This window comes from Salvelinus namaycush, chromosome 8, assembly GCF_016432855.1.
Source record: "Salvelinus namaycush isolate Seneca chromosome 8, SaNama_1.0, whole genome shotgun sequence".
Taxonomy (NCBI): domain Eukaryota; kingdom Metazoa; phylum Chordata; class Actinopteri; order Salmoniformes; family Salmonidae; genus Salvelinus; species Salvelinus namaycush.
This window is the reverse complement of record NC_052314.1, coordinates 2,653,717-2,679,656: the sequence shown is the minus strand read 5'-3', so window position 1 is coordinate 2,679,656 and position 25,940 is coordinate 2,653,717. Positions and strand designations below refer to the sequence as shown.

The 25,940-nt window shown below is 42.7% G+C and overlaps 1 protein-coding gene across 1 annotated transcript in view; it reads right to left on the bottom strand.

Moving 5' to 3' along the window:
• LOC120052291 (E3 ubiquitin/ISG15 ligase TRIM25-like) overlaps positions 1-25,940 on the bottom strand; it is a 65,997-nt gene that overhangs the window by 38,616 nt on the left and 1,441 nt on the right. The window contains exons 2-5 of the mRNA XM_038999121.1: positions 20,811-20,906; positions 12,418-12,651; positions 11,649-11,808; positions 11,464-11,523 (exon numbers count right to left, since the gene is read on the bottom strand). Of these exons, the coding sequence (XP_038855049.1) occupies positions 11,464-11,523; positions 11,649-11,808; positions 12,418-12,651; positions 20,811-20,906 (550 nt within the window). The remainder of the gene's footprint in view (positions 1-11,463; positions 11,524-11,648; positions 11,809-12,417; positions 12,652-20,810; positions 20,907-25,940) is intronic.

The following is a 25,940-nucleotide window of genomic DNA, read 5'->3' as shown; positions in this document are numbered from 1 at the left end:
TGCTGAACAGAACATATACAGTTTGATATGACCCAGTGTCTCTGTCTTTTTAATCTCCAGCAGGATTTTGTTCTTGATCCAGACAGAGAACACGTGTTTATGACATCACATACTGTGATCCAGACAGAGAACATGTGTTTATGACATCACATACTGTGATCCAGACAGAGAACATGTGTTTATGACATCACATACTGTGATCCAGACAGAGAACACGTGTTTATGACATCACATACTGTGATCCAGACAGAGAACATGTGTTTATGACATCACATACTGTGATCCAGACAGAGAACATGTGTTTATGACATCACATACTGTGATCTAGACAGAGAACATGTGTTTATGACATCACATACTGTGATCCAGACAGAGAACACGTGTTTATGACATCACATACTGTGATCCAGACAGAGAACATGTGTTTATGACATCACATACTGTGATCCAGACAGAGAACACGTGTTTATGACATCACATACTGTGATCCAGACAGAGAACATGTGTTTATGACATCACATACTGTGATCCAGACAGAGAACATGTGTTTATGACATCACATACTGTGATCCAGACAGAGAACATGTGTTTATGACATCACATACTGTGATCCAGACAGAGAACATGTGTTTATGACATCACATACTGTGATCCAGAAAGAGAACATGTGTTTATGACATCACATACTGTGATCCAGACATAGAAAATGTGTTTATGACATCACATACCGTGATCCAGACAGAGAACATGTGTTTATGACATTACATACTGTGATCCAGACAGATCATTATTTTTTATGACATCACATACTTTGATAAGAAATGTATTCTCCTACTGTGGTCATCTACTTCTTCTCCTACATTTAAAATGTGGATTGACCAGATTGTTGACTTTCTTCCTTGAAAGCTCACTGATGACCTCTGCAAGAGACAGCCCAGGTTTGATAGACTCTGGTCTCCACTACTCAACTATATTCCACATTGGACAGAGAGAATGGCCTGATTAAATGAGTGGAAATACATGTTGTGTAAGGAACTGTAAAACTCATTCTTTACTCGTTGTCTCAGCTAAAGCTGGAAATTACTAACAGTGCTGCTGCAAATATGTTGTTTTGTTTAATTGTATTATATTATTTATGTCTGAATGTGGGATGTGATTTGTTTGTTGATTGAACATCAAGAACACTTATTAAACTTTAAATTGAAATAAAAGAATGTGACCCAGTTCAATGGGTCTGAACAGAACTGAGGGATGTCAGACATTAAGTTGTCTAAACACAACTGGAATATAATTAGTTTGTGATTCATTGTTAATGGATTTTCAATTAGGAACACAGAGGAACAACCTGACAACACACATAACAAAATTACAATAACAACAAAGAGGAGGACCCCACTAAAGTCATTACCATATTGTCATGTTGTAATGACAGGGAGAAACAATCTAACATATAGAACACTACTGTAGATCTGGTCTAAAGAAACCTAGTGCACTACACAGGGAACAGGGAGCTATTTGGAACAGAGACACTAACTCCTGTATGAACATCTTTCTCTCCCTCATCTGTCTGATATATCTGCCCATTTCCCCTCCCATCCTCCCTTTTCATTCTATTCTATCAGCCACACCACTAGCTCACCTCAACACAATACATTTAGAAGTTAAAGACACACCTTGGAATAAATAACAAAGGAAAACTATTACTAGATGAAGTTTAGTGTTGGATTTTTTATTTCCCATCACCATAAATCATATTTAATCACTGAACAGTAGCAGACCTAACTGCATCTGTTCCTGACTCTGGATAGTGGATTAATAAGACCATCAATCTCCAATGATATTAAAGTACTATTCTGAACATTACTGATATACTGAGTGGCAAGTCAAGATATCTGCTGGTTTTATTGTTTGGTCAATAGCACCACCTGCTGGACAGGTTTAATGTTGCTTGACTGAGCAGTATGGGAGGATGAAAGATGCCAAATTTAGGGCTGGTTTCCTGGACATCTACATTGAACATACTTTTTAGTCCAGGACTAGTTTTAATCTGTGTCTGGGAAACCAGACCATATAGTTTTGTAGAAAGTAAGTGATACCAGCTTGTAATTGGCTAGTCCTGAATTGTCCTTTTGTTCCTGGACCATTTTCCATGCAGCTCCAGGTGACAGAGAACACATCAATTAGGGCCGAGCATATAATCTGTTCAATGATACTGAAGTGAATTACATAGAGACAGAGAACCAACTGAGAAAACATATCAATGGTTCTGAATGACAACTAATATACATCAACACCACACATCATGATTCATGGAAATGCACAAGATTAAAACAATATGAATGTATTGAATTTTAATTCATAACATCTTCTGAAGATCAAATCATTGTACATAAAACAGAGCAGAATGAATCATCACATCTGGGGACCATCACCACCAGCATGACTAGTATCTATGTGGACCCTACTACAGTTTAACCAGCTCAGCTATAGACTACACCAGCATGACTAGAATCTATGTGGACCCTACTACAGTTTAACCAGCTCAGCTATAGACTACACCAGCATGACTAGTATCTATGTGAACCCTACTACAGTTTAACCAGCTCAGCTATAGACTACACCAGCATGACTAGTATCTATGTGGACCCTACTACAGTTTAACCAACTCAGCTATAGACTACACCAGCATGACTAGTATCTATGTGGACCCTACTACAGTTTAACCAGCTCAGCTATAGACTACACCAGCAAGACTAGTATCTATGTGGACCCTACTACAGTTTAACCAGCTCAGCTATAGACTACACCAGCATGACTAGTATCTATGTGCACCCTACTAGTTTAACCAGCTCAGATAGAGACTACACCAGCATGACTAGTATCTATGTGGACCTTACTAGTTTAACCAGCTCAGCTATAGACTACACCAGCATGACTAGTATCTATGTGGACCCTACTAGTTTAACCAGCTCAGCTATAGACTACACCAGCATGACTAGTATCTATGTGGACCCTACTACAGTTTAAACAGCTCAGCTATATACTACACCAGCATGACTAGTATCTATGTGGACCCTACTACAGTTTAACCAGCTCAGCTATAGACTACACCAGCATGACTAGTATCTATGTGAACCCTACTACAGTTTAACCAGCTCAGCTATAGACTACACCAGCATGACTAGTATCTATGTGGACCCTACTACAGTTTAACCAACTCAGCTATAGACTACACCAGCATGACTAGTATCTATGTGGACCCTACTACAGTTTAACCAGCTCAGCTATAGACTACACCAGCAAGACTAGTATCTATGTGGACCCTACTACAGTTTAACCAGCTCAGCTATAGACTACACCAGCATGACTAGAATCTATGTGCACCCTACTAGTTTAACCAGCTCAGATAGAGACTACACCAGCATGACTAGTATCTATGTGGACCTTACTAGTTTAACCAGCTCAGCTATAGACTACACCAGCATGACTAGTATCTATGTGGACCCTACTAGTTTAACCAGCTCAGCTATAGACTACACCAGCATGACTAGTATCTATGTGGACCCTACTACAGTTTAAACAGCTCAGCTATATACTACACCAGCATGACTAGTATCTATGTGGACCCTACTACAGTTTAACCAGCTCAGCTATAGACTACACCAGCATGACTAGAATCTATGTGGACCCTACTACAGTTTAACCAGCTCAGCTATAGACTACACCAGCATGACTAGTATCTATGTGAACCCTACTACAGTTTAACCAGCTCAGCTATAGACTACACCAGCATGACTAGTATCTATGTGGACCCTACTACAGTTTAACCAGCTCAGCTATAGACTACACCAGCAAGACTAGTATCTATGTGGACCCTACTACAGTTTAACCAGCTCAGCTATAGACTACACCAGCATGACTAGTATCTATGTGGACCTTACTAGTTTAACCAGCTCAGCTATAGACTACACCAGCATGACTAGTATCTATGTGGACCCTACTAGTTTAACCAGCTCAGCTATAGACTACACCAGCATGACTAGTATCTATGTGGACCCTACTACAGTTTAAACAGCTCAGCTATATACTACACCAGCATGACTAGTATCTATGTGGACCCTACTACAGTTTAACCAGCTCAGCTATAGACTACACCAGCATGACTAGAATCTATGTGGACCCTACTACAGTTTAACCAGCTCAGCTATAGACTACACCAGCATGACTAGTATCTATGTGAACCCTACTACAGTTTAACCAGCTCAGCTATAGACTACACCAGCATGACTAGTATCTATGTGGACCCTACTACAGTTTAACCAACTCAGCTATAGACTACACCAGCATGACTAGTATCTATGTGGACCTTACTAGTTTAACCAGCTCAGCTATAGACTACACCAGCATGACTAGTATCTATGTGGACCCTACTAGTTTATCCAGCTCAGCTATAGACTCCACCAGCATGACTAGTATCTATGTGGACCCTACTACAGTTTAACCAACTCAGCTATAGACTACACCAGCATGACTAGTATCTATGTGGACCCTACTACAGTTTAACCAGCTCAGCTATAGACTACACCAGCATGACTAGTATCTATGTGCAGCCTACTAGTTTAACCAGCTCAGATAGAGACTACACCAGCATGACTAGTATCTATGTGGACCTTACTAGTTTAACCAGCTCAGCTATAGACTACACCTGCATGACTAGTATCTATGTGGACCCTACTACAGTTTAACCAACTCAGCTATAGACTACACCTGCATGACTAGTATCTATGTGGACCCTACTACAGTTTAACCAACTCAGCTATAGACTACACCTGCATGACTAGTATCTATGTGGACCCTACTACAGTTTAACCAACTCAGCTATAGACTACACCAGCATGACTAGTATCTATGTGGACCCTACTACAGTTTAACCAACTCAGCTATAGACTACACCAGCATGACTAGTATCTATGTGGACCCTGCTACAGTTTAACCAGCTCAGCTATAGACTACACCAGCATGACTAGTATCTATGTGGACCCTACTACAGTTTAACCAACTCAGCTATAGACTACACCAGCATGACTAGTATCTATGTGGACCCTACTACAGTTTAACCAGCTCAGCTGTAGACTACACCAGCATGACTAGTATCTATGTGGACCCTACTACAGTTTAACCAGCTCAGCTATAGACTACACCAGCATTACTCGTATCTATGTGGACCCTACTACAGTTTAACCAACTCAGCTATAGACTACACCAGCATGACTAGTATCTATGTGGACCCTACTACAGTTTAACCAGCTCAGCTATAGACTACACCAGCATGACTAGTATCTATGTGGACCCTACTACAGTTTAACCAACTCAGCTATAGACTACACCAGCATGACTAGTATCTATGTGGACCCTACTACAGTTTAACCAGCTCAGCTATAGACTACACCAGCATGACTAGTATCTATGTGGCCTCTACTACAGTTTAACCAGCTCAGCTATAGACTACACCAGCATGACTAGTATCTATGTGGACCCTACTACAGTTTAACCAGCTCAGCTATAGACTACACCAGCATGACTAGTATCTATGTGGACCCTACTAGTTTAACCAGCTCAGCTATAGACTACACCAGCATGACTAGTATCTATGTGGACCCTACTACAGTTTAAACAGCTCAGCTATATACTACACCAGCATGACTAGTATCTATGTGGACCCTACTACAGTTTAACCAGCTCAGCTATAGACTACACCAGCATGACTAGAATCTATGTGGACCCTACTACAGTTTAACCAGCTCAGCTATAGACTACACCAGCATGACTAGTATCTATGTGAACCCTACTACAGTTTAACCAGCTCAGCTATAGACTACACCAGCATGACTAGTATCTATGTGGACCCTACTACAGTTTAACCAACTCAGCTATAGACTACACCAGCATGACTAGTATCTATGTGGACCCTACTACAGTTTAACCAGCTCAGCTATAGACTACACCAGCAAGACTAGTATCTATGTGGACCCTACTACAGTTTAACCAGCTCAGCTATAGACTACACCAGCATGACTAGAATCTATGTGCACCCTACTAGTTTAACCAGCTCAGATAGAGACTACACCAGCATGACTAGTATCTATGTGGACCTTACTAGTTTAACCAGCTCAGCTATAGACTACACCAGCATGACTAGTATCTATGTGGACCCTACTAGTTTAACCAGCTCAGCTATAGACTACACCAGCATGACTAGTATCTATGTGGACCCTACTACAGTTTAAACAGCTCAGCTATATACTACACCAGCATGACTAGTATCTATGTGGACCCTACTACAGTTTAACCAGCTCAGCTATAGACTACACCAGCATGACTAGAATCTATGTGGACCCTACTACAGTTTAACCAGCTCAGCTATAGACTACACCAGCATGACTAGTATCTATGTGAACCCTACTACAGTTTAACCAGCTCAGCTATAGACTACACCAGCATGACTAGTATCTATGTGGACCCTACTACAGTTTAACCAACTCAGCTATAGACTACAGCAGCATGACTAGTATCTATGTGGACCTTACTAGTTTAACCAGCTCAGCTATAGACTACACCAGCATGACTAGTATCTATGTGGACCCTACTAGTTTATCCAGCTCAGCTATAGACTCCACCAGCATGACTAGTATCTATGTGGACCCTACTACAGTTTAACCAACTCAGCTATAGACTACACCAGCATGACTAGTATCTATGTGGACCCTACTACAGTTTAACCAGCTCAGCTATAGACTACACCAGCATGACTAGAATCTATGTGGACCCTACTACAGTTTAACCAGCTCAGCTATAGACTACACCAGCATGACTAGTATCTATGTGAACCCTACTACAGTTTAACCAGCTCAGCTATAGACTACACCAGCATGACTAGTATCTATGTGGACCCTACTACAGTTTAACCAACTCAGCTATAGACTACACCAGCATGACTAGTATCTATGTGGACCCTACTACAGTTTAACCAGCTCAGCTATAGACTACACCAGCAAGACTAGTATCTATGTGGACCCTACTACAGTTTAACCAGCTCAGCTATAGACTACACCAGCATGACTAGTATCTATGTGCACCCTACTAGTTTAACCAGCTCAGATAGAGACTACACCAGCATGACTAGTATCTATGTGGACCTTACTAGTTTAACCAGCTCAGCTATAGACTACACCAGCATGACTAGTATCTATGTGGACCCTACTACAGTTTAAACAGCTCAGCTATATACTACACCAGCATGACTAGTATCTATGTGGACCCTACTACAGTTTAACCAGCTCAGCTATAGACTACACCAGCATGACTAGAATCTATGTGGACCCTACTACAGTTTAACCAGCTCAGCTATAGACTACACCAGCATGACTAGTATCTATGTGAACCCTACTACAGTTTAACCAACACAGCTATAGACTACACCAGCATGACTAGTATCTATGTGGACCCTACTACAGTTTAACCAGCTCAGCTATAGACTACACCAGCATGACTAGAATCTATGTGGACCCTACTACAGTTTAACCAGCTCAGCTATAGACTACACCAGCATGACTAGTATCTATGTGAACCCTACTACAGTTTAACCAGCTCAGCTATAGACTACACCAGCATGACTAGTATCTATGTGGACCCTACTACAGTTTAACCAACTCAGCTATAGACTACACCAGCATGACTAGTATCTATGTGGACCCTACTACAGTTTAACCAGCTCAGCTATAGACTACACCAGCAAGACTAGTATCTATGTGGACCCTACTACAGTTTAACCAGCTCAGCTATAGACTACACCAGCATGACTAGTATCTATGTGGACCCTACTACAGTTTAACCAGCTCAGATAGAGACTACACCAGCATGACTAGTATCTATGTGGACCTTACTAGTTTAACCAGCTCAGCTATAGACTACACCAGCATGACTAGTATCTATGTGGACCCTACTAGTTTAACCAGCTCAGCTATAGACTACACCAGCATGACTAGTATCAATGTGGACCCTACTACAGTTTAAACAGCTCAGCTATATACTACACCAGCATGACTAGTATCTATGTGGACCCTACTACAGTTTAACCAGCTCAGCTATAGACTACACCAGCATGACTAGAATCTATGTGGACCCTACTACAGTTTAACCAGCTCAGCTATAGACTACACCAGCATGACTAGTATCTATGTGGACCCTACTACAGTTTAACCAACTCAGCTATAGACTACACCAGCATGACTAGTATCTATGTGGACCCTACTACAGTTTAACCAGCTCAGCTATAGACTACACCAGCAAGACTAGTATCTATGTGGACCCTACTACAGTTTAACCAGCTTAGCTATAGACTACACCAGCATGACTAGAATCTATGTGCACCCTACTAGTTTAACCAGCTCAGATAGAGACTACACCAGCATGACTAGTATCTATGTGGACCTTACTAGTTTAACCAGCTCAGCTATAGACTACACCAGCATGACTAGTATCTATGTGGACCCTACTAGTTTAACCAGCTCAGCTATAGACTACACCAGCATGACTAGTATCTATGTGGACCCTACTACAGTTTAAACAGCTCAGCTATATACTACACCAGCATGACTAGTATCTATGTGGACCCTACTACAGTTTAACCAGCTCAGCTATAGACTACACCAGCATGACTAGTATCTATGTGAACCCTACTACAGTTTAACCAGCTCAGCTATAGACTACACCAGCATGACTAGTATCTATGTGGACCCTACTACAGTTTAACCAACTCAGCTATAGACTACACCAGCATGACTAGTATCTATGTGGACCTTACTAGTTTAACCAGCTCAGCTATAGACTACACCAGCATGACTAGTATCTATGTGGACCCTACTAGTTTATCCAGCTCAGCTATAGACTCCACCAGCATGACTAGTATCTATGTGGACCCTACTACAGTTTAACCAACTCAGCTATAGACTACACCAGCATGACTAGTATCTATGTGGACCCTACTACAGTTTAACCAGCTCAGCTATAGACTACACCAGCATGACTAGTATCTATGTGCAGCCTACTAGTTTAACCAGCTCAGATAGAGACTACACCAGCATGACTAGTATCTATGTGGACCTTACTAGTTTAACCAGCTCAGCTATAGACTACACCAGCATGACTAGTATCTATGTGGACCCTACTAGTTTAACCAGCTCAGCTATAGACTACACCAGCATGACTAGTATCTATGTGAACCCTACTACAGTTTAACCAGCACAGCTATAGACTACACCAGCATGACTAGTATCTATGTGGACCCTACTACAGTTTAACCAACTCAGCTATAGACTACACCTGCATGACTAGTATCTATGTGGACCCTACTACAGTTTAACCAACTCAGCTATAGACTACACCTGCATGACTAGTATCTATGTGGACCCTACTACAGTTTAACCAACTCAGCTATAGACTACACCTGCATGACTAGTATCTATGTGGACCCTACTACAGTTTAACCAACTCAGCTATAGACTACACCAGCATGACTAGTATCTATGTGGACCCTACTACAGTTTAACCAGCTCAGCTATAGACTACACCAGCATGACTAGTATCTATGTGGACCCTGCTACAGTTTAACCAGCTCAGCTATAGACTACACCAGCATGACTAGTATCTATGTGGACCCTACTACAGTTTAACCAACTCAGCTATAGACTACACCAGCATGACTAGTATCTATGTGGACCCTACTACAGTTTAACCAGCTCAGCTGTAGACTACACCAGCATGACTAGTATCTATGTGGACCCTACTACAGTTTAACCAGCTCAGCTATAGACTACACCAGCATGACTAGTATCTATGTGGACTCTACTACAGTTTAACCAGCTCAGCTATAGACTACACCAGCATGACTCGTATCTATGTGGACCCTACTACAGTTTAACCAACTCAGCTATAGACTACACCAGCATGACTAGTATCTATGTGGACCCTACTACAGTTTAACCAGCTCAGCTATAGACTACACCAGCATGACTAGTATCTATGTGGACCCTACTACAGTTTAACCAACTCAGCTATAGACTACACCAGCATGACTAGTATCTATGTGGACCCTACTACAGTTTAACCAGCTCAGCTATAGACTACACCAGCATGACTAGTATCTATGTGGCCTCTACTACAGTTTAACCAGCTCAGCTATAGACTACACCAGCATGACTAGTATCTATGTGGACCCTACTACAGTTTAACCAGCTCAGCTATAGACTACACCAGCATGACTAGTATCTATGCGGACCCTACTACAGTTTAACCAACTCAGCTATAGACTACACCAGCATGACTAGTATCTATGTGGACCCTACTACAGTTTAACCAGCTCAGATATAGACTACACCAGCATGACTAGTATCTATGTGGACCCTACTACAGTTTAACCAACTCAGCTATAGACTACACCAGCATGACTAGTATCTATGTGGACCCTACTACAGTTTAACCAGCTCAGCTATAGACTACACCAGCATGACTAGTATCTATGTGGGCCCTACTACAGTTTAACCAGCTCAGCTATAGACTACATCAGCATGACTAGTATCTATGTGGACCCTACTACAGTTTAACCAGCTCAGCTATAGACTACACCAGCATGACTAGTATCTATGTGGACCCTACTACAGTTTAACCAGCTCAGCAGTACCAAAAAATAGATAAAAACAAGGATAGAGAGGCTGAGTGAATGTGGTCTGGACTCTGTGGAGGAGGGTCATTGTGTCAGAGACCCTGTAGAAGGACAGAGTACCTGCCTTGTGATCCAGGTACACTCCTACTTTGGAGGACTGAGGGCCTGATACTTTAGTCTCAACATTATTGTGTATGAAACAATAACCATCACTAGAGCACTCTAAACTCCAGGACTTGTCATTGAGTCCAAATCCACTATCTCTCTCTGTTCTGCTGATGTCTTTATATGAGACTGCTATATCAAAACACTCCCCACTCCACTCCACCTCCCAGTAACAGCGTCCAGACAGACCCTCTCTGCACAGAACCTGGTAGTAGTTAGTGAATCTGTCTGAATGGTCAGGATATGGTTGGACTTGGTCTGTATAGGTCACCTTTCTGCTCCCTTCAGACAGAGAGAGGTCTGTGTTTGCTGTGTTTGGGTCCAGTGTGAGCTGACAGGAATCTGTGAGAAGAGCAGACCAGAGACCAATGAGGGGAGTTAGAACAATAAGTTAAGTCAGATACTGTATCTACCCTGTCTTTGATTAGAGCACAGCAGAGATCAAATCAGAGAAATATGAGGAGTCAGATAGATACCCAGTCTTTGATTAGATCTACTATTGCTATATATTTCTAGATGGATTGTTAGGAGTGTCAGTAAAACGAGACTGTTAGTTACTTCACAATAAAGAGACTCACATTGTAACAACTGTTCTCTGGTCTTGGGCTCTGGAGGCAGTACAACATTCACTAAATTCACTACAGACACACAAATACATTGACAGAGAGAGGGAATGTTATCATCATACCATATTCCACATGTATATGACTAGTAGGGAACTTTCAATGGTCTAAAGTTGATGTTCTTATTATTTTGAACACACCTGTAGTGGAGATCTTGGTCCATTCTCCTTTAAGGAAGTCTTCTAGTTTCTCTCTCAGTTCAGACACAGTCTTACTCACATCTCCAAAGTACTGAAGAGGACGGCCAACGATGCTGGGTAAGTCTGAAGATACACTTATACTGGAGAGAGACTGATAACTCTGGAGAGAGAGAAAGAGAGAGAGAGAGAGACAAAGAGAGAACATGTTATGGGAATTTTATGAATAATGACTAAATGATGTATACATTTAACGTAGAATTATAACTAACAGAATTATATCCTGTCTGATGAAGAATTTTTGTCCATAAGAAAGAGGGACTGTTAGTAGGCAAGGAACTGTGGCAGACAACTTGTGACCACTGTGAAAATGATAACAGGGATGGATGGAAGTCTCCCCACCCAGGGAGGGGAGAAACCTTGGGCTTGTAGTAGATTGTATAACAGGTGGCAGACAAATATATGAGAAGAAGACTTGCGAACTATGTTGCCATTGTATCTGAGAGGAGGAGGGAAGTTTATGACGAAATGTGAGTTATATAGACCAATGTACCGGAAATGATAAGCTCTCTAAATAAACATTCCTGATAATTGTAGCTGGGCCTCCGCCTGATTCATTTCAACCAGTTTCTTACAAATTCTGGTTTTCAGGCTAAGTAATTAATTAAATTGGGTATTATGAACAACTGAGAACAAAATTCTTGTAACAGAACAGAACCAAATGATTGAGAGTTTTAATTTCATATCACATGTATCAAGACAGTTTAGTTACCTGGAGGAAATGGATGTGATCCTCTGTGTGTGAGAGCTGCTCCAGCTCAGTGCTTCTCTTCCTCAGCTCAGCTATCTCCTGCTTCAGTTGCTCCAGGAGTCCTTCAGCTTGACTCACTTGAGCCTTCTCTTGGGCTCTGATCAGCTCCTTCACCTCAGAGCTCCTTCTCTCAATGGAGCAGATCAGCTCAGTAAAGATCTGATCACTGTCCTCCACTGCTGCCTGTGCAGAGCGCTGGTAAGAGAGAGAAAGAGAGAGGGAGAGAGAGAGAGGGGGGGGAGAGCGAGAGACTGACTTGTCTTACTTTAATGAGCTATCCTCATAGCACCCCCCTCCTCCTAAAAACACATTGCGTGCCACCACAACCTCCACACAACCACATTATACAGTACCCAACACCACAGTACAATACACCATCCAGCACCACATTCCAACCGTACATCCAACCCCTCCTCTCCAGCCGTACAGACAGCCCCCCTGAGCCCCCATACCTCCTGAAACATCTCCACACTGTTGATCATTTTGTAAAACTCAAACTCAACCCTAAGGCGTCAACAGTAATGGCATTACCCTGGCAACACAGACAAAACATGATGAACAGTCTGTCATTGCAGAAAACGGACACCCCTCCCCAACTCCCAGGTCATCCCGAGCCAACCAGCTATTGGAGTCCAGGGCTCCATGTAATACCCTCCACTGGATGACCCCTGACCTTTCCAGCACTGGGAGCTTATAGAGCACCCTCCACCTATACCCTGCCATGCTCTCAGCCCCCACAACCTCCTGCCACTGATGCCCCTTCACTCCCGCTAAGCTCCTGATGTGTCTAACCTTGACTCCTTAGCACCTTACCCCCCACCTCTGAAAACTCCCCCAGGCTCAGAGTGTTAAAAGTAAGTTAGTGCTCCGGAATCTCCTGCCAGTCCCCAGTCTCTGCTGTCACTTGCAGTGGTGGAAACGGTGGTGGCCCCTCCTCAGGCTGCTCCAGCCCCCTCCTCACTGGGTCAGGCAGAGCCTCCTGGACCAACCCCCATGACTCTCTCCAGCAGCCTAAGAGACATCAGTCCCGCCTGCTGTGTCAACTCTCCCCCACCCCGACCAGAAAATAATTCACTAACTTACTCTGCAGGTCCACAAGCAGACTACCGGGAGGGTTGAGAATGGCCAGTTTCTGCCATAGGGAGGATGCTGCCAAGTTGTTGATGATCAGCACCCTCCCTCTGTGTGACACTTGGGAGAGGAGCCACTTCCACTTTGTCAGCCTAGACACCACCACTTGTGACACTCCTTCCCAGTTCTTCCTAACCACCCCTCCGAGCCCAGAGACACACCAAGCATCTTGAGTCACTCACAGCCCCACTGCAACCCACCTGGAATCTGCGGAGGTGCCCTGTCCCTCCATGCTCCAGATAACAGAGCCTCACTCTTGCCCCAGTTTACCTGGGGCAAGCTCATCCCTATCAAATACAGACGTCATCAGCATATGCTGACACTGCTATGTCTGTCCCCAACCCTGTGCCTGGCTCCCACACTCCCTGTAGCCTCCTGCATAGCTGCCCCGACAGAGGGCATCCCTTGTGAATGCCTCTCCCTACCCAGACTGGCCAACTGAGCCGTCCCCCCACCTTGACCATACCAGCCTTACATCATAACAAAAATGAGAATATCCTGATTAAAATGTCTGACTTGAAAAAAATCTAAATATACACATTGCGAGATATTTAGTGAAATAAACCGACATACCTATATTTCCCCTTTAGGAAACAATTGGACGACCTCAGAGTTTCAGGAGTATTTCATTTTTAAACTTTTAACTACGAGCAATTGGTAACAGCATTGCACACAGCCCAAACTTACATCATTAGCAATAAGGGGTTATGCTGATTAAAATGGTGCAGAACTTCAAAGCATTAAAATAAATACATCTATTAGAGATAATTGGAGAAATAGACAGACATGTCCCTATTTCCCCAAAACAACGGCAGTCTGAAAGTTATAACAGCAGTCTTTTATTTAACCAGCTTACCATTTATGTACTACCATTTGCGTTTTTGTGTTTAACATTTTGTGGTTTGTAATCTAGTGCTTAAAAGCGTTGGGCAGTAACCGAAAGGTGGCTGGTTCGAATCCCCAAACAGACTAGGTGAAAAATTTGTCGATGTACCCTTGACAGATTTAGGCACTTAACCCTAGTCACTCTGGATAAGAGCATCTGCTAAATGACTCACATGTAAATGTAAAATAAGCCTCTGTGAAAGCGTGGCAATAACTTATTAACTTATCATTATTCACAGACAGACTCCTCTGAAGGCAGGCAAGGGAGCACACTCCTGAAAACTAACTGCTCAGCAAAAGCAAAGGCTCTTTTGAGAGCAACCAGATTTATATTAAAAAAGCTAATTTTCAGTGTCTGTGTCCGGTGTCTGTGTTTATATGTTAAGGGAGTATTACATTGGCAGATAATGTCACCACATCTAAATATATATATTTGTTTATATATAATTAATTAAATGTATGTTGTTTTTGGTTCATGTCCGTTTCATTATGCTATAAATGGTTATTTTATGGTTGTTAGTGATAAAATTAACTAGAACATTTTGCATTATGCAATTCTGAGTTATTACTACTTTAGTAGTACACTTGATTTATAATAATACACTTTATTCAGTACAACTGCAGTTGCTAAATAATTCCAATAGATGGCAGCATAAGACAGGTAAGATGAGTTTAGGTCAAGTACAAGCAGCCGACTCAACAAGCCCCGCCAAAAGCTTGTTCCGTCAGCGGCAGCGAGCACTCTGCCTTCTCCCACAAGAGAGGGGCATGTTGAGGTAAATTTACTAACCGTGAGGGTTGTATGATGTCATTTATTGTCGGGCTGGAAGATGCATCGTCTGTTCTATTCCGAGGCTGTTTACTCCCATTATGACATATTAACATGATGTCATAATGCATGTTTACTAGGGTTGAGGTTAGCACATCTGACTAGGGATTATTAGACCGGGGTTCAATACCTGCTATAGTTAATATTGTTTTACTCTCCCATAAGCAACACAGGACTAATACGAGATATATAGCTAACTGTAAAGTAATGAGTGACCATTTAAAAAAATCATGGGACATAGAGTCTTTGGTTGCATGCTATTTTATGTCAATCATATTGCTACTTGTAGCCCATAACTGATGCTTTGTGGTCTTATGCTGCCATCTATTGGAAATATTTAGCAATTAAAAGTTAATAATTCACGTAAAGACATTGGTGAGGCAGCTGAGAAATAAAGTGTATTTTTCTTATTAATTCCAGAGATCAGTCTCAAACCTGCCCCACGCCAATTGCTGGACATTCACATTGAGGTTTCTAGGTCACCCAGTTCAAAACACATTTAAAATATAAATACCAAGTGTTCTGCCTTGCAATAATAAATATAATAAAACATTTCTTAAAAGCTACATGCTTACATAGGTTTTGATTAACAAAACAATCATTTAGTACAATAAAGGTATTTAGTAACATAACATTATTACTAAAATAGTTTCTAAGCCTGTGTTAAATGAGGCCTCTCCTCATGGTTACACTAGTGACCATATCCAGTATAACCGTATCCAGTATAACCATATCCAGTATAACCGTATCCAGTATAACCATATCCAGTATAACCATATCCAGTATAACCATATCCAGAATAACCATATCCAGAATAACCATATCCAGTATAACCATATCCAGAATAACCATATCCAGTATAACCATATCCAGAATAACCATATCCAGAATAACCGTATCCAGAATAACCATATCCAGAATAACCATATCCAGTATAACCATATCCAGTATAACCGTATCCAGTATAACCATATCCAGTATAACCATATCCAGAATAACCATATCCAGTATAACCATATCCAGTATAACCATATCCAGAATAACCTGTTTGGGCTGCAAGCCCGACACCGGTACAATTATGACAACATCCAGCTCAAAGTGCAGGGCGCGAAATTCAAAAGCTATTTTTTTTAAATATTTAACTTTCACACATTAACAAGTCCAAGACACCAGATGAAAGATACACTTCTTGTGAATCAAGCCAACATGTCCGATTTTTAAAATGTTTTACAGGGAAGACAAAATATGTAAATCTATTAGCTAACCACGTTAGCAAATGACACCACTTTTCTAACTCCATCAGTTTCTTACTCCATCAGGTGCTATCACAAATTCGACCAAATAAAGCTATAAATAGCCACTAACCAAGAAACAAATTCATCAGATGACAGTCTGATAACATTGTATAGCATATTTTTTTTCGAAAAATGTGCATATTTCAGGTATAAATCATATTTTACATTTCAGCTATAATCAGAAATGCACCGAAAGCAGCCATAATATTTACAGACACCAACGTCAAATAGCTAATTACTCATCATAAAACATTTCCGAAAAATATATAGTTTGCAGCAATTGAAAGATAGGCAACTTGTGATTCCAAACAATATTTCCGATTTATTAAATGTTTTACAGCGAAAACAAAATGTATCGCTATATTAGCGTAGCCACAATAGAGAGAAACACTTGGGCGCCCACGGCACGTTCACATGCACGACAGATATATGAAATAACATCATAAAATGGGTCTTACTTTGGCTGATCTTTCATCAGAATGTTGAAAAGGGTGTCCTCTGTCCAGATGAGTCGTTGTTTGGATTCAGAATGGCAAATATCCCTCTTCAATTAGCATTGAAAGTAGCCAAGTGGCACAAATCTCTCAGACGTAACACAGTCAGACGACGGAACACGGTAAAACTCCCGAAAAAATTTCAATAATCTGATTAAACTATATTGAAAAAACATACTTTAGGATGATATGGTCCCATGTATCAAAAAAAATCGAAGCCGGAGATAGTAGTCAACACTCAATTTCTTCTCTCACCGCCTCTTGACACCCAGGGGAAGGTCCATGAAGTGCATGTATACTAATACGTATACTAATACGTATCATGCCCATTTATAGGCAGGAAGTAGAACAGAGCCTCGATTTCAGACTTTCCACTTCCTGGTCAGGAAGTTTGTGCCAAATGAGTTCTGTTTGACTCACAGATATAATTCAAACGGTTTTAGAAACTAGAGAGTGTTTTCTATCCAATAGTAATAATAATATGCATATTGTACGAGCAAGAATTGAGTACGAGGCCGTTTGAAATGGGCACCTTTTATCTGGCTACTCAATACTCCCCCTGCAGCCCAAACAGGTTAAATGATTCAGCAATGGTCTGCACCCTTTAGCCATCTCGTAATTGAGGTAAGCTCGGTCTGGTGATAATTTCTCAAAGTTGGGTTTTATTCGGAATGGCAGAAAAGGGCAATCCCAAGATGTCTGACCCTAACTGGGCTCAGGGGCGGTCCTCTGATTTAGTTCAAATCAAAAGGGAATTTTATTTTTCTTCATTAAACAGTCCAAAATCATATTACACAATTATACAAACAGTATCATACTCACTCATTCATCTTATACAACAATTAGATGTAAACCTCATATCTGAGGCTATTAAATAAACAGCGGTATGGTAATGTAGCCACACAGTCTCCCATGAGTTTCCCCAAGTTGTAACAAACGGACCAGTTCGAAGCTGGATTCTTCACCGATGTTTTATACTTTCTTGTTTTATACTTGTTTTATACTTGTTATTCTTTCTTGTTTTATACTTTTTTTTTACGAACATGAAATTTGTTCGTACCTCAAGTTCTGTGAGGTGGAAGAAATCCCTTTGTTCTCTATGAAAGTGTACCCAGGGTCTTCTACTCAGGAATTTACGACCTCTCTCTGACCACAGCAGCATAGTTGTAGGGGGCAGGGAGAGGCAGGGAGAGGGGGATGGGGCTTGCTGTACCCAATCAGGCAACGTCATGACAGTGCTTAGGGTCATTGTCCTGTTGGAAGGTGAACTATTGCCCCAGTATGAGATCCTGAGCGCTCTGGAGCAGGTTTTCATCAAGGATCTCTCTGTACTTTGCTCCGTTCATCTTTGCCTCGATCTCCCAGTCCCTGCCACTGAAAAACATCGCCACTGTATGATGCTTCACTGTAGGGATGGTGCCAGGTTTCATCCAGACGTGACGCTTGGCATTTAGGCCAAAGAGTTCAATCTTGATTTCATCAGACCAGAGAATTGTTTCTCATGGTCTGAGAGTCATAAGGTGCCTTTTGACAACTCCAAGCGGGCTGTCATGCGCCTTTTACTGAGAAGTGGCTTCCGTCTGGCCGCTCTACCATAAAGGCCTGATAGGTTGAGTGCTGCAGAGATTGTTGTCCTTCTGGAAGTGACCATCGGGTGACCATTGGGTTCTTGGTCACCTCCCTGACTATGGCCCTTCTTCCTCGATTGCTCAGTTGAGTGGGCAGGCGGCCAGCTCTAGGAAGAGTCTTGGTGTTTTCAAACTTCTTCCAATTAAGAATGTTCTTGGGGACCTTCAATGCTGCAGAAATTCTTTGGTACCCTTCCCCAGATCTGTGCCTTGACACAATCCTGTCTCGGAGCTCTACGGAGAATTCCTTCGACCTCATGGCTTGGTTTTTGCTCTGACATACACTGTCAACTGTGGGACCTTATATAGACAGGTGTGTGCCTTTCCAAATGTCCAATCAATTGAATTTACCACAGGTGGACTTCAATCAAGTGTAGAACCATCTCAATGATGATCAATGGAAACAGGATGCACCCGATTTCAATTTCGAGTCTCATAGTAAAGGGTCTGAATACTTATGTAAATAAGGCATTTCTGTTTTTTATATATTTTTTTAAAATTTGCAACATTTATAATAACCTGTTTAGACTTTGTCATTATGGGATATTGTGTGTAGATTTCTGAGGATTTTTAAAAAATCCATTTCAGAAAAAGGCTGTAATGTAACAAAATGTGGAAAAAGTCAAGGGGTCTGAATACCTTCCGAAGGCACTGTATATCACTCGTTGGCCTATCCCTCTGTGCTGGCACAGATCTACTACTCACAGGGATCCTCTCAGGATCCCTCACCCTTGACCCATCCTCCTCTACTTTCTTCACTGCATCAGCATACGACACCTTCTGCACTACTCTCTAGCCACCTCAACCTGCCTCTCTCTCACCAGACACTTCTGATCCCCAGCAACATGGACACCCCTACAGTTGACACACAACTTTATCCACTGAAACTACACAATCCTCTATCCCATGACCTCCTGCACACTTCCCACATCTTGGAATTTCCCCTCCTACAAACTGCTGCAACTTGACCATAAACATTGCACCTGAAACAGCTCAGTGGATTCAACACAAACACTCTAACAGGATAACTGATATATCCTAACATGACTTTGTCGGGTAAAGACTCAAAACTCAAAAGGACTGAGTGACTCCTCTGTTTCACCACGCTCACCACCAGGTCTGCGTCGCACCAAACGGTGGGCAGCAACTTCAATTGCTCCACCTCCACACTTAATGCTACCCCAGAAAACACTCCTTTCAATGGTGCCCTGTTCCTGAGAGCAAAGCAAGAAACAGATCTTGACCCAAGTTGCGTGACACGGAGCGCCCACTCCCTCTGGTCAGAAGAAACACAAACAAATATCACAAGTCCACTACAGGTTACCTAGGTTACCTTCACTGATTCAACTGCACCCAACTCCTTTCCCACCCACCCTGAAACCACTAATGGATCTGCCACCAGGTATGGATCTACTTTCTCCAAAAATGTAACTTCTACTGCACTAGATTCTTCTTTATAATGTCCATTGATGCCAGGCTCTGAACTCTTCTCCACACCTTCTACCTCACTTAACTCTCCCTCATTCATTTCCATTTCACCTCCAGAACTTGGTCTGGCGCAGGACTCACTCTGTTTGCACTTGAATTATAACATTTGAAATGTCTCTATTCTTTTGAAACTTTTGTGAGTGTAATGTTTACTGTTCATTTCTGATTGTTTATTTCACTTTTGTTTATTATCTATTTCACCTGCTTTGACAATGTAAACATATGTTTCCATTGCCAATAAAGCCATTTGAATTGAATATAATTGAGAAAGAGAGAGAGAGAGAGGTATGTATAGGGGACATGAGTCAGTCATGGTTACTCAAAGTTATGTGATGAGGTAGCCCCGCCTGCAACTTCAAAATCAGTGTCGGCCCAATAGAAAATATTCTCTTGGTGTAATGATCAAAATGTTGGTTTTCTTCCGTGGTAGACCTGGGTTCTTATCCCGTCAGTTACATGAAGCAGTCTATTCTCTGAAAGGGGTACAGACAGCCTGCTCCCAACAGTGGGGTCAGTGGGATTGAAGAGGGGCCCCTCTCTCTCTCTCTCTCTGACCGGAGGAGACAGGTACAATAGTGTGTCTCCTCCGGTCAACAATACTCACCTTAAGAGACTCCACAGCCTGTCTGAGCTCCTTCAGCTCCTTCTCTCTCTCCTGGAATCTCTGCTGGACCTTCTGCTGACTCATCCCCAGCTGCCTCTGTGGAGAATCACTCTTCAATGAGCTATCAAGCTTTATTTGTCCGGTAGATTAATAGTATAGCTATTTTTTGGACATTATAACTGGAACCTCCATCAGGAGCTAGCCAGCTAATTAGCTACTATATTTTTAGTCATTGTTAGCCACTGCTAGCGGCCTTTACCTTTAGCTCGGACTCCAGACGCTTTAGCACGGATAGCCTGGATAATACCTGCCAGTCTGCACAGCACGAAATCAGCCCTGAGCATATCGAATGTTTTTTTTCCCACTACATCACCGGGTTCCTGCAAGCTCTGGACCACTACACCGGATCATCGCAGCTAGCTAGTTGCTACCGAGTGGCTATTGTGGCTAACGCCCTTGTCCAGAAGCATGCACCAGCTAGCCTCAAGCTAAGCCCATTTCCCAGCTAGTAAACGAAGTACACCAACTACAATACCGCTCTTGTCAATTGGCCTGGAACCTTTGTCGACACGGAGCCCCGCCAATCCATAACGACTGGTCTGCTGGTCTGCTGACGTAATTCGGCCGATGTGCTCTCAACCGGCCTCTGCGTCGTGGATGTTGGTGTTGATCCATCTGCTATCCCCGGCCTGCTAGCTTCCTGAACGCCGTGTCTCCTGCTAGCCTTGCGTAGTAATCGATTACCGAACGGATCCCTGTTTCATCTTTGCTGCTCATTGGACCCTATGATCGCTCGGCTACACAGCTGATGCCTGCTGGACTGTTTATTAACATGGTACTTCATTTTGTTTATCTGTCGGCCCCAGCCTCGAACTCAGGCCCTGTGTGTAGTTAACAGACCCTCTCTGCCCATTCATCACCATTTACCCATTATTGTTGTCCTAGCTGTTTACCCATTGTTGTCTCACCCGTTGTTCTCTTAGCCCTCCCAATCAACACCTGTGTTTGCTTTATGCCTTTCTCTAACGTCAATATGCCTTGTATACTGTTGTTTAGGGCAGCTCTCATTGTTATATTTTACTGTGGAGCCCCTAGTCCTGCTCAACATGCCTCAGATAGCTCCTTGTCCCACCCCCCACACATGCAGAGACCGCACCTAGCGTAACTGGCGCCTCCAGAGATGAAACCTCTCTCATCGTCACTCAATGCCTAGGTTTACCCCCACTGTACTCACACCCTACCATACCCTTGTCTGTACACTATGCCCTGAATCTATTCTACCACGCCCAGAAATCTGCTCCTTTTATTCTCTGTTCCCAAGACGACCAGCTCTTAAAGCCTTTAGCCGTACCCTCATCCTACTCCTCCTCTGTTCCTCTGGTGATGTAGAGGTTAACCCAGGCCCTGTGTGTCCCCAGGTGCTCTGATTTGCAGACTTCTGCAACTGTAAAAGCCTTGGGTTCATGCATGTTAATAACATTAGAAGCCTCCTCCCTAAGTTTGCTTTATTCACTGCTTTAGCACACTCCGCCAACCCTGATGTCCTAGCCGTGTCTGAATCCTGGCTTAGGAAGGCCACCAAAAATTCAGAAATTTCCATCCCCAATTACAACATTTTCCGTCAAGACAGAACTGCTAAAGGGGGCGGAATTGCAATCTACTGTAGAGATAGCCTGCAGAGTTCTGTCATACTATCCACGTCTATGCCCAAACAGTTCGAGCTTCTACTTTTAAAGATCCCTCTCTCCAGAAATAAGTCCCTCACTGTTGCCGCTTGTTATAGACCCCCCTCAGCTCCCAGCTGTGCCCTGGACACCATATGTGAACTGATTGCCCCCCATCAATGTTCAGAGTTCGTGCTGCTATGTGACCTACATTAGGATATGCTAAACACCTAGGCCGTCCTACATTCTAAACTAGATGCCCTCAATCTCACACAAATTATCAAGGAACCTACCAGGTACAACCCCAAATCCGTAAACATGGGCACCCTCATAGATATCATCCTGACCAACTTGCCCTCCAAATACACCTCTGCTGTATTCAACCAGGATCTCAACGATCACTGCCTCATTGCCTGCGTCCGTTATGGGTCCGCGGTCAAATCACCACCCCTCATCACTGTCCAGCACTCCCTAAAACACTTCTGCGAGCAAGCCTTTCTAATCGACCTGGCCCGGGTATCCTGGAAGGATATTGACCTCATCCCGTCAGTAGAGGATGCCTGGTTGTTCTTTAAAAGTGCTTTCCTCACCATCTTAAATATGCATGCCCCTTTCAAATTTTTTTTAACTAAGAACAGATACAGCCCTTGGTTCACTCCAGACTTGACTGGCCTTGACCAGAACAAAAACACCCTGTGGCGTAGTGCACTAGCTTCGAATAGTCCCCGCGATATGCAACTTTTCAGGGAAGTCAGGAACCAATACACACAGTCAGTTAGGAAAGCAAAGGTTAGCTTTTAAAAACAGAAATTTGCATCCTGCAGCACTAATTCCAAAAAGTTTTGGGACACTGCAAAGTCCATGGAGAATAAAAGTACCTCCTCCCAGCTGCCCACTGCACTGAGACTAGGAAACACTATAACCACTGATAAATCCATGATAATCGAGAATTTCAATAAGCATTTCGGTACGGCTGGCCATGCTTTCCACCTGGCTACCCCAACCCAGGCCAGCAGCTCTGCACCCCCCACAGCAACTGGGCCAAGCCCCCCCCCTCTGCATCTCCTTCACCCAAATCCAGACAGCTGATTTTCGGAAAGAGCTGCAAAATCTGGATCCCTACAAATCAGCTGGGCTAGACAATCTGGACCGTCTCTTCCTAAAACTATCCGCCGCCATTGTTGCAACCCCTATTACAAGTCTGTTCAACCTCTCTTTTGTATCATCTGAGATTCCTAAAGATTGGAAAGCTGCTGCGGTCATCCCCCTCTTCAAAGGGGGAGACACTCTTGACCCAAACTGTTATAGACCTATATCCATCCTGCCCTGCCTTTCTAAAGTCTTCAAAAGCCGAGTGAACAAACAGATCACCGACCATTTCGAATACCACCGTACCTTCTCCGCTTTGCAATCTGGTTTCTGAGCTGGTCACGGGTGCACCTCAGCCACGCTCAAGGTCCTAAACGATATCATAATCTCTATCGATAAAAGACAGTACTGTGCAGCCATCTTCATCGACCTGGCCAAGGCTTTTGACTCTGTCAATCACCGTATTCTTATCGGCAGACTCAACTGACTTTTTTTCTCTAATGACTGCCTTGCCTGGTTCACTAACTACTTCTCAGATAGAGTTCAGTGTGTCAAATCAGATGGCTTGTTGTCCGGACCTCTGGCAGTCTCTATGGGTGTGCCACAGGGTTCAAATCTCGGGCCGAAAATGTTCTCTGTATATAGCAATGATGTCGCTCTTGCTGCGGGTGATTCTTTGATCCACCTCTACGAAGATGACACAATTCTGTATACATCTGGCCCTTCTTTGGACACTGTGTTAACTTTTCTAGGGTAGGGGGCAGCATTCGGAATTTTGGATGAAATGCATGCCCAAATTAAATGGCCTGTTTCTCGGGCCCAGAAGATATGATATGCATATAACTGGTAGAAGTCTCCAAAACTTTTAAAATAGTGTCTGTGAGTTTAACAGAACTGATTTGGCAGGCGAAAACCTGAGAAAAATCCATTCAGGAAGTATATATTTTTTTGGTTTGTAGTTTTCTATTCAATGCCATTACAGTATCCCTTGACTTAGGACTCAACTTGCAGTTTCTATGCCTTCCACTAGATGTCAACAGTCTTTAGAAAGTGTTTCAGTCTTGTATTCTGAAAAATGAGGAAGTAAGAGCAGTCTGAATGAGTGGACCCTAAAGTTTCACTGAGCTTTTTCTTGCGCACAACCGAGAGAGTGCTCTTCTTGTTTACATTTTATATTGACGACGTTATTGTCCGGTTGAAATAGTATAGATTATTTAGGCTAAAAACAACCTGAGGTTTGAATATAAACATGTTTCTATGAACTTTCGGATACAATTTGGATTTTTTTGTCTTCCTGTTTTGACTGCGTTTGAGCCTGTGGATAACTGAAGAAAACGCGCGAACAAAACTGAGGTTTTTGGGTATAAAGAGACTTTATCGAACAAGAGGAACATTTATTGAGTAAATGAATGTCGGCTGAGTGCAACCATATGAATATCATCAAAGGTAAGGGATTAATTTTATCTCTATTTCTAAATTGTGTAACTGTTCTATCTGGCTGGCTACTGTTTGTAATGATTTGTCTTGTGGGCTATGTTCTCATAATCGTAATGTATGCTTTCGCCGTAAAGCATTTTTTAAATCTGACACCGTGGTTGGATTCACAAGAAGTTACTCTTTAAACCTATGTAAAATATGTTTTGTTTTCTGAATTTTTATAATGACTATTTCTGTATTTGAATTTGGCGCCCAGCAATTTCACTGGCTGTTTAAGAGGTGGGACGCTACCGTCTCACGTGCCAAAGAGAGGTTAACAAACCTCCAAACGAGCTTCAACGCCATACAACACTCCTTCCGTGGCCTCCAACTGCTCTTAAATGCTAGTTAAACTAAATGCATGCTCTTCAACTGATTGCTGCCCGCACCCGACCAGCATCACTACTCTGGACGGTTCTGACTTAGAATATGTGGACAACTACAGATATCTAGGTGTCTGGCTAGACTGTAAACTCTCCTTCAGGACTCACATTAAGCATCTCCAATCCAAAGTTAAATCTAGAATTGGCTTCCTATTTTGCAACAAAGCCTCCTTCACTCATGCTGCCAAACATACCCTCGTAAAACTGACTATCCTACCAATCCTTGACTTCGGCGATGTCATTTACAAAACAGCCTCCAACACTCTACTCAGCAAATTGGATGCTGTCTATCACAGTGCCATCCGTTTTGTCACAAAAGCCCCGTATACTACCCACTACTGCGACCTGTATGCTCCCTTCGGCTGGTCCTCGCTACATATTCGTCACCAAACCCACTGGCTCCAGGTCATCTATAAGTCTTTGCTAGGTATCTCAGCTCACTGGTCATCATAGCAACACCCACCCGTAGCACGCGCTCCAGCAGGTATATTTCACTGGTCATCCCCAAAGCCAACACC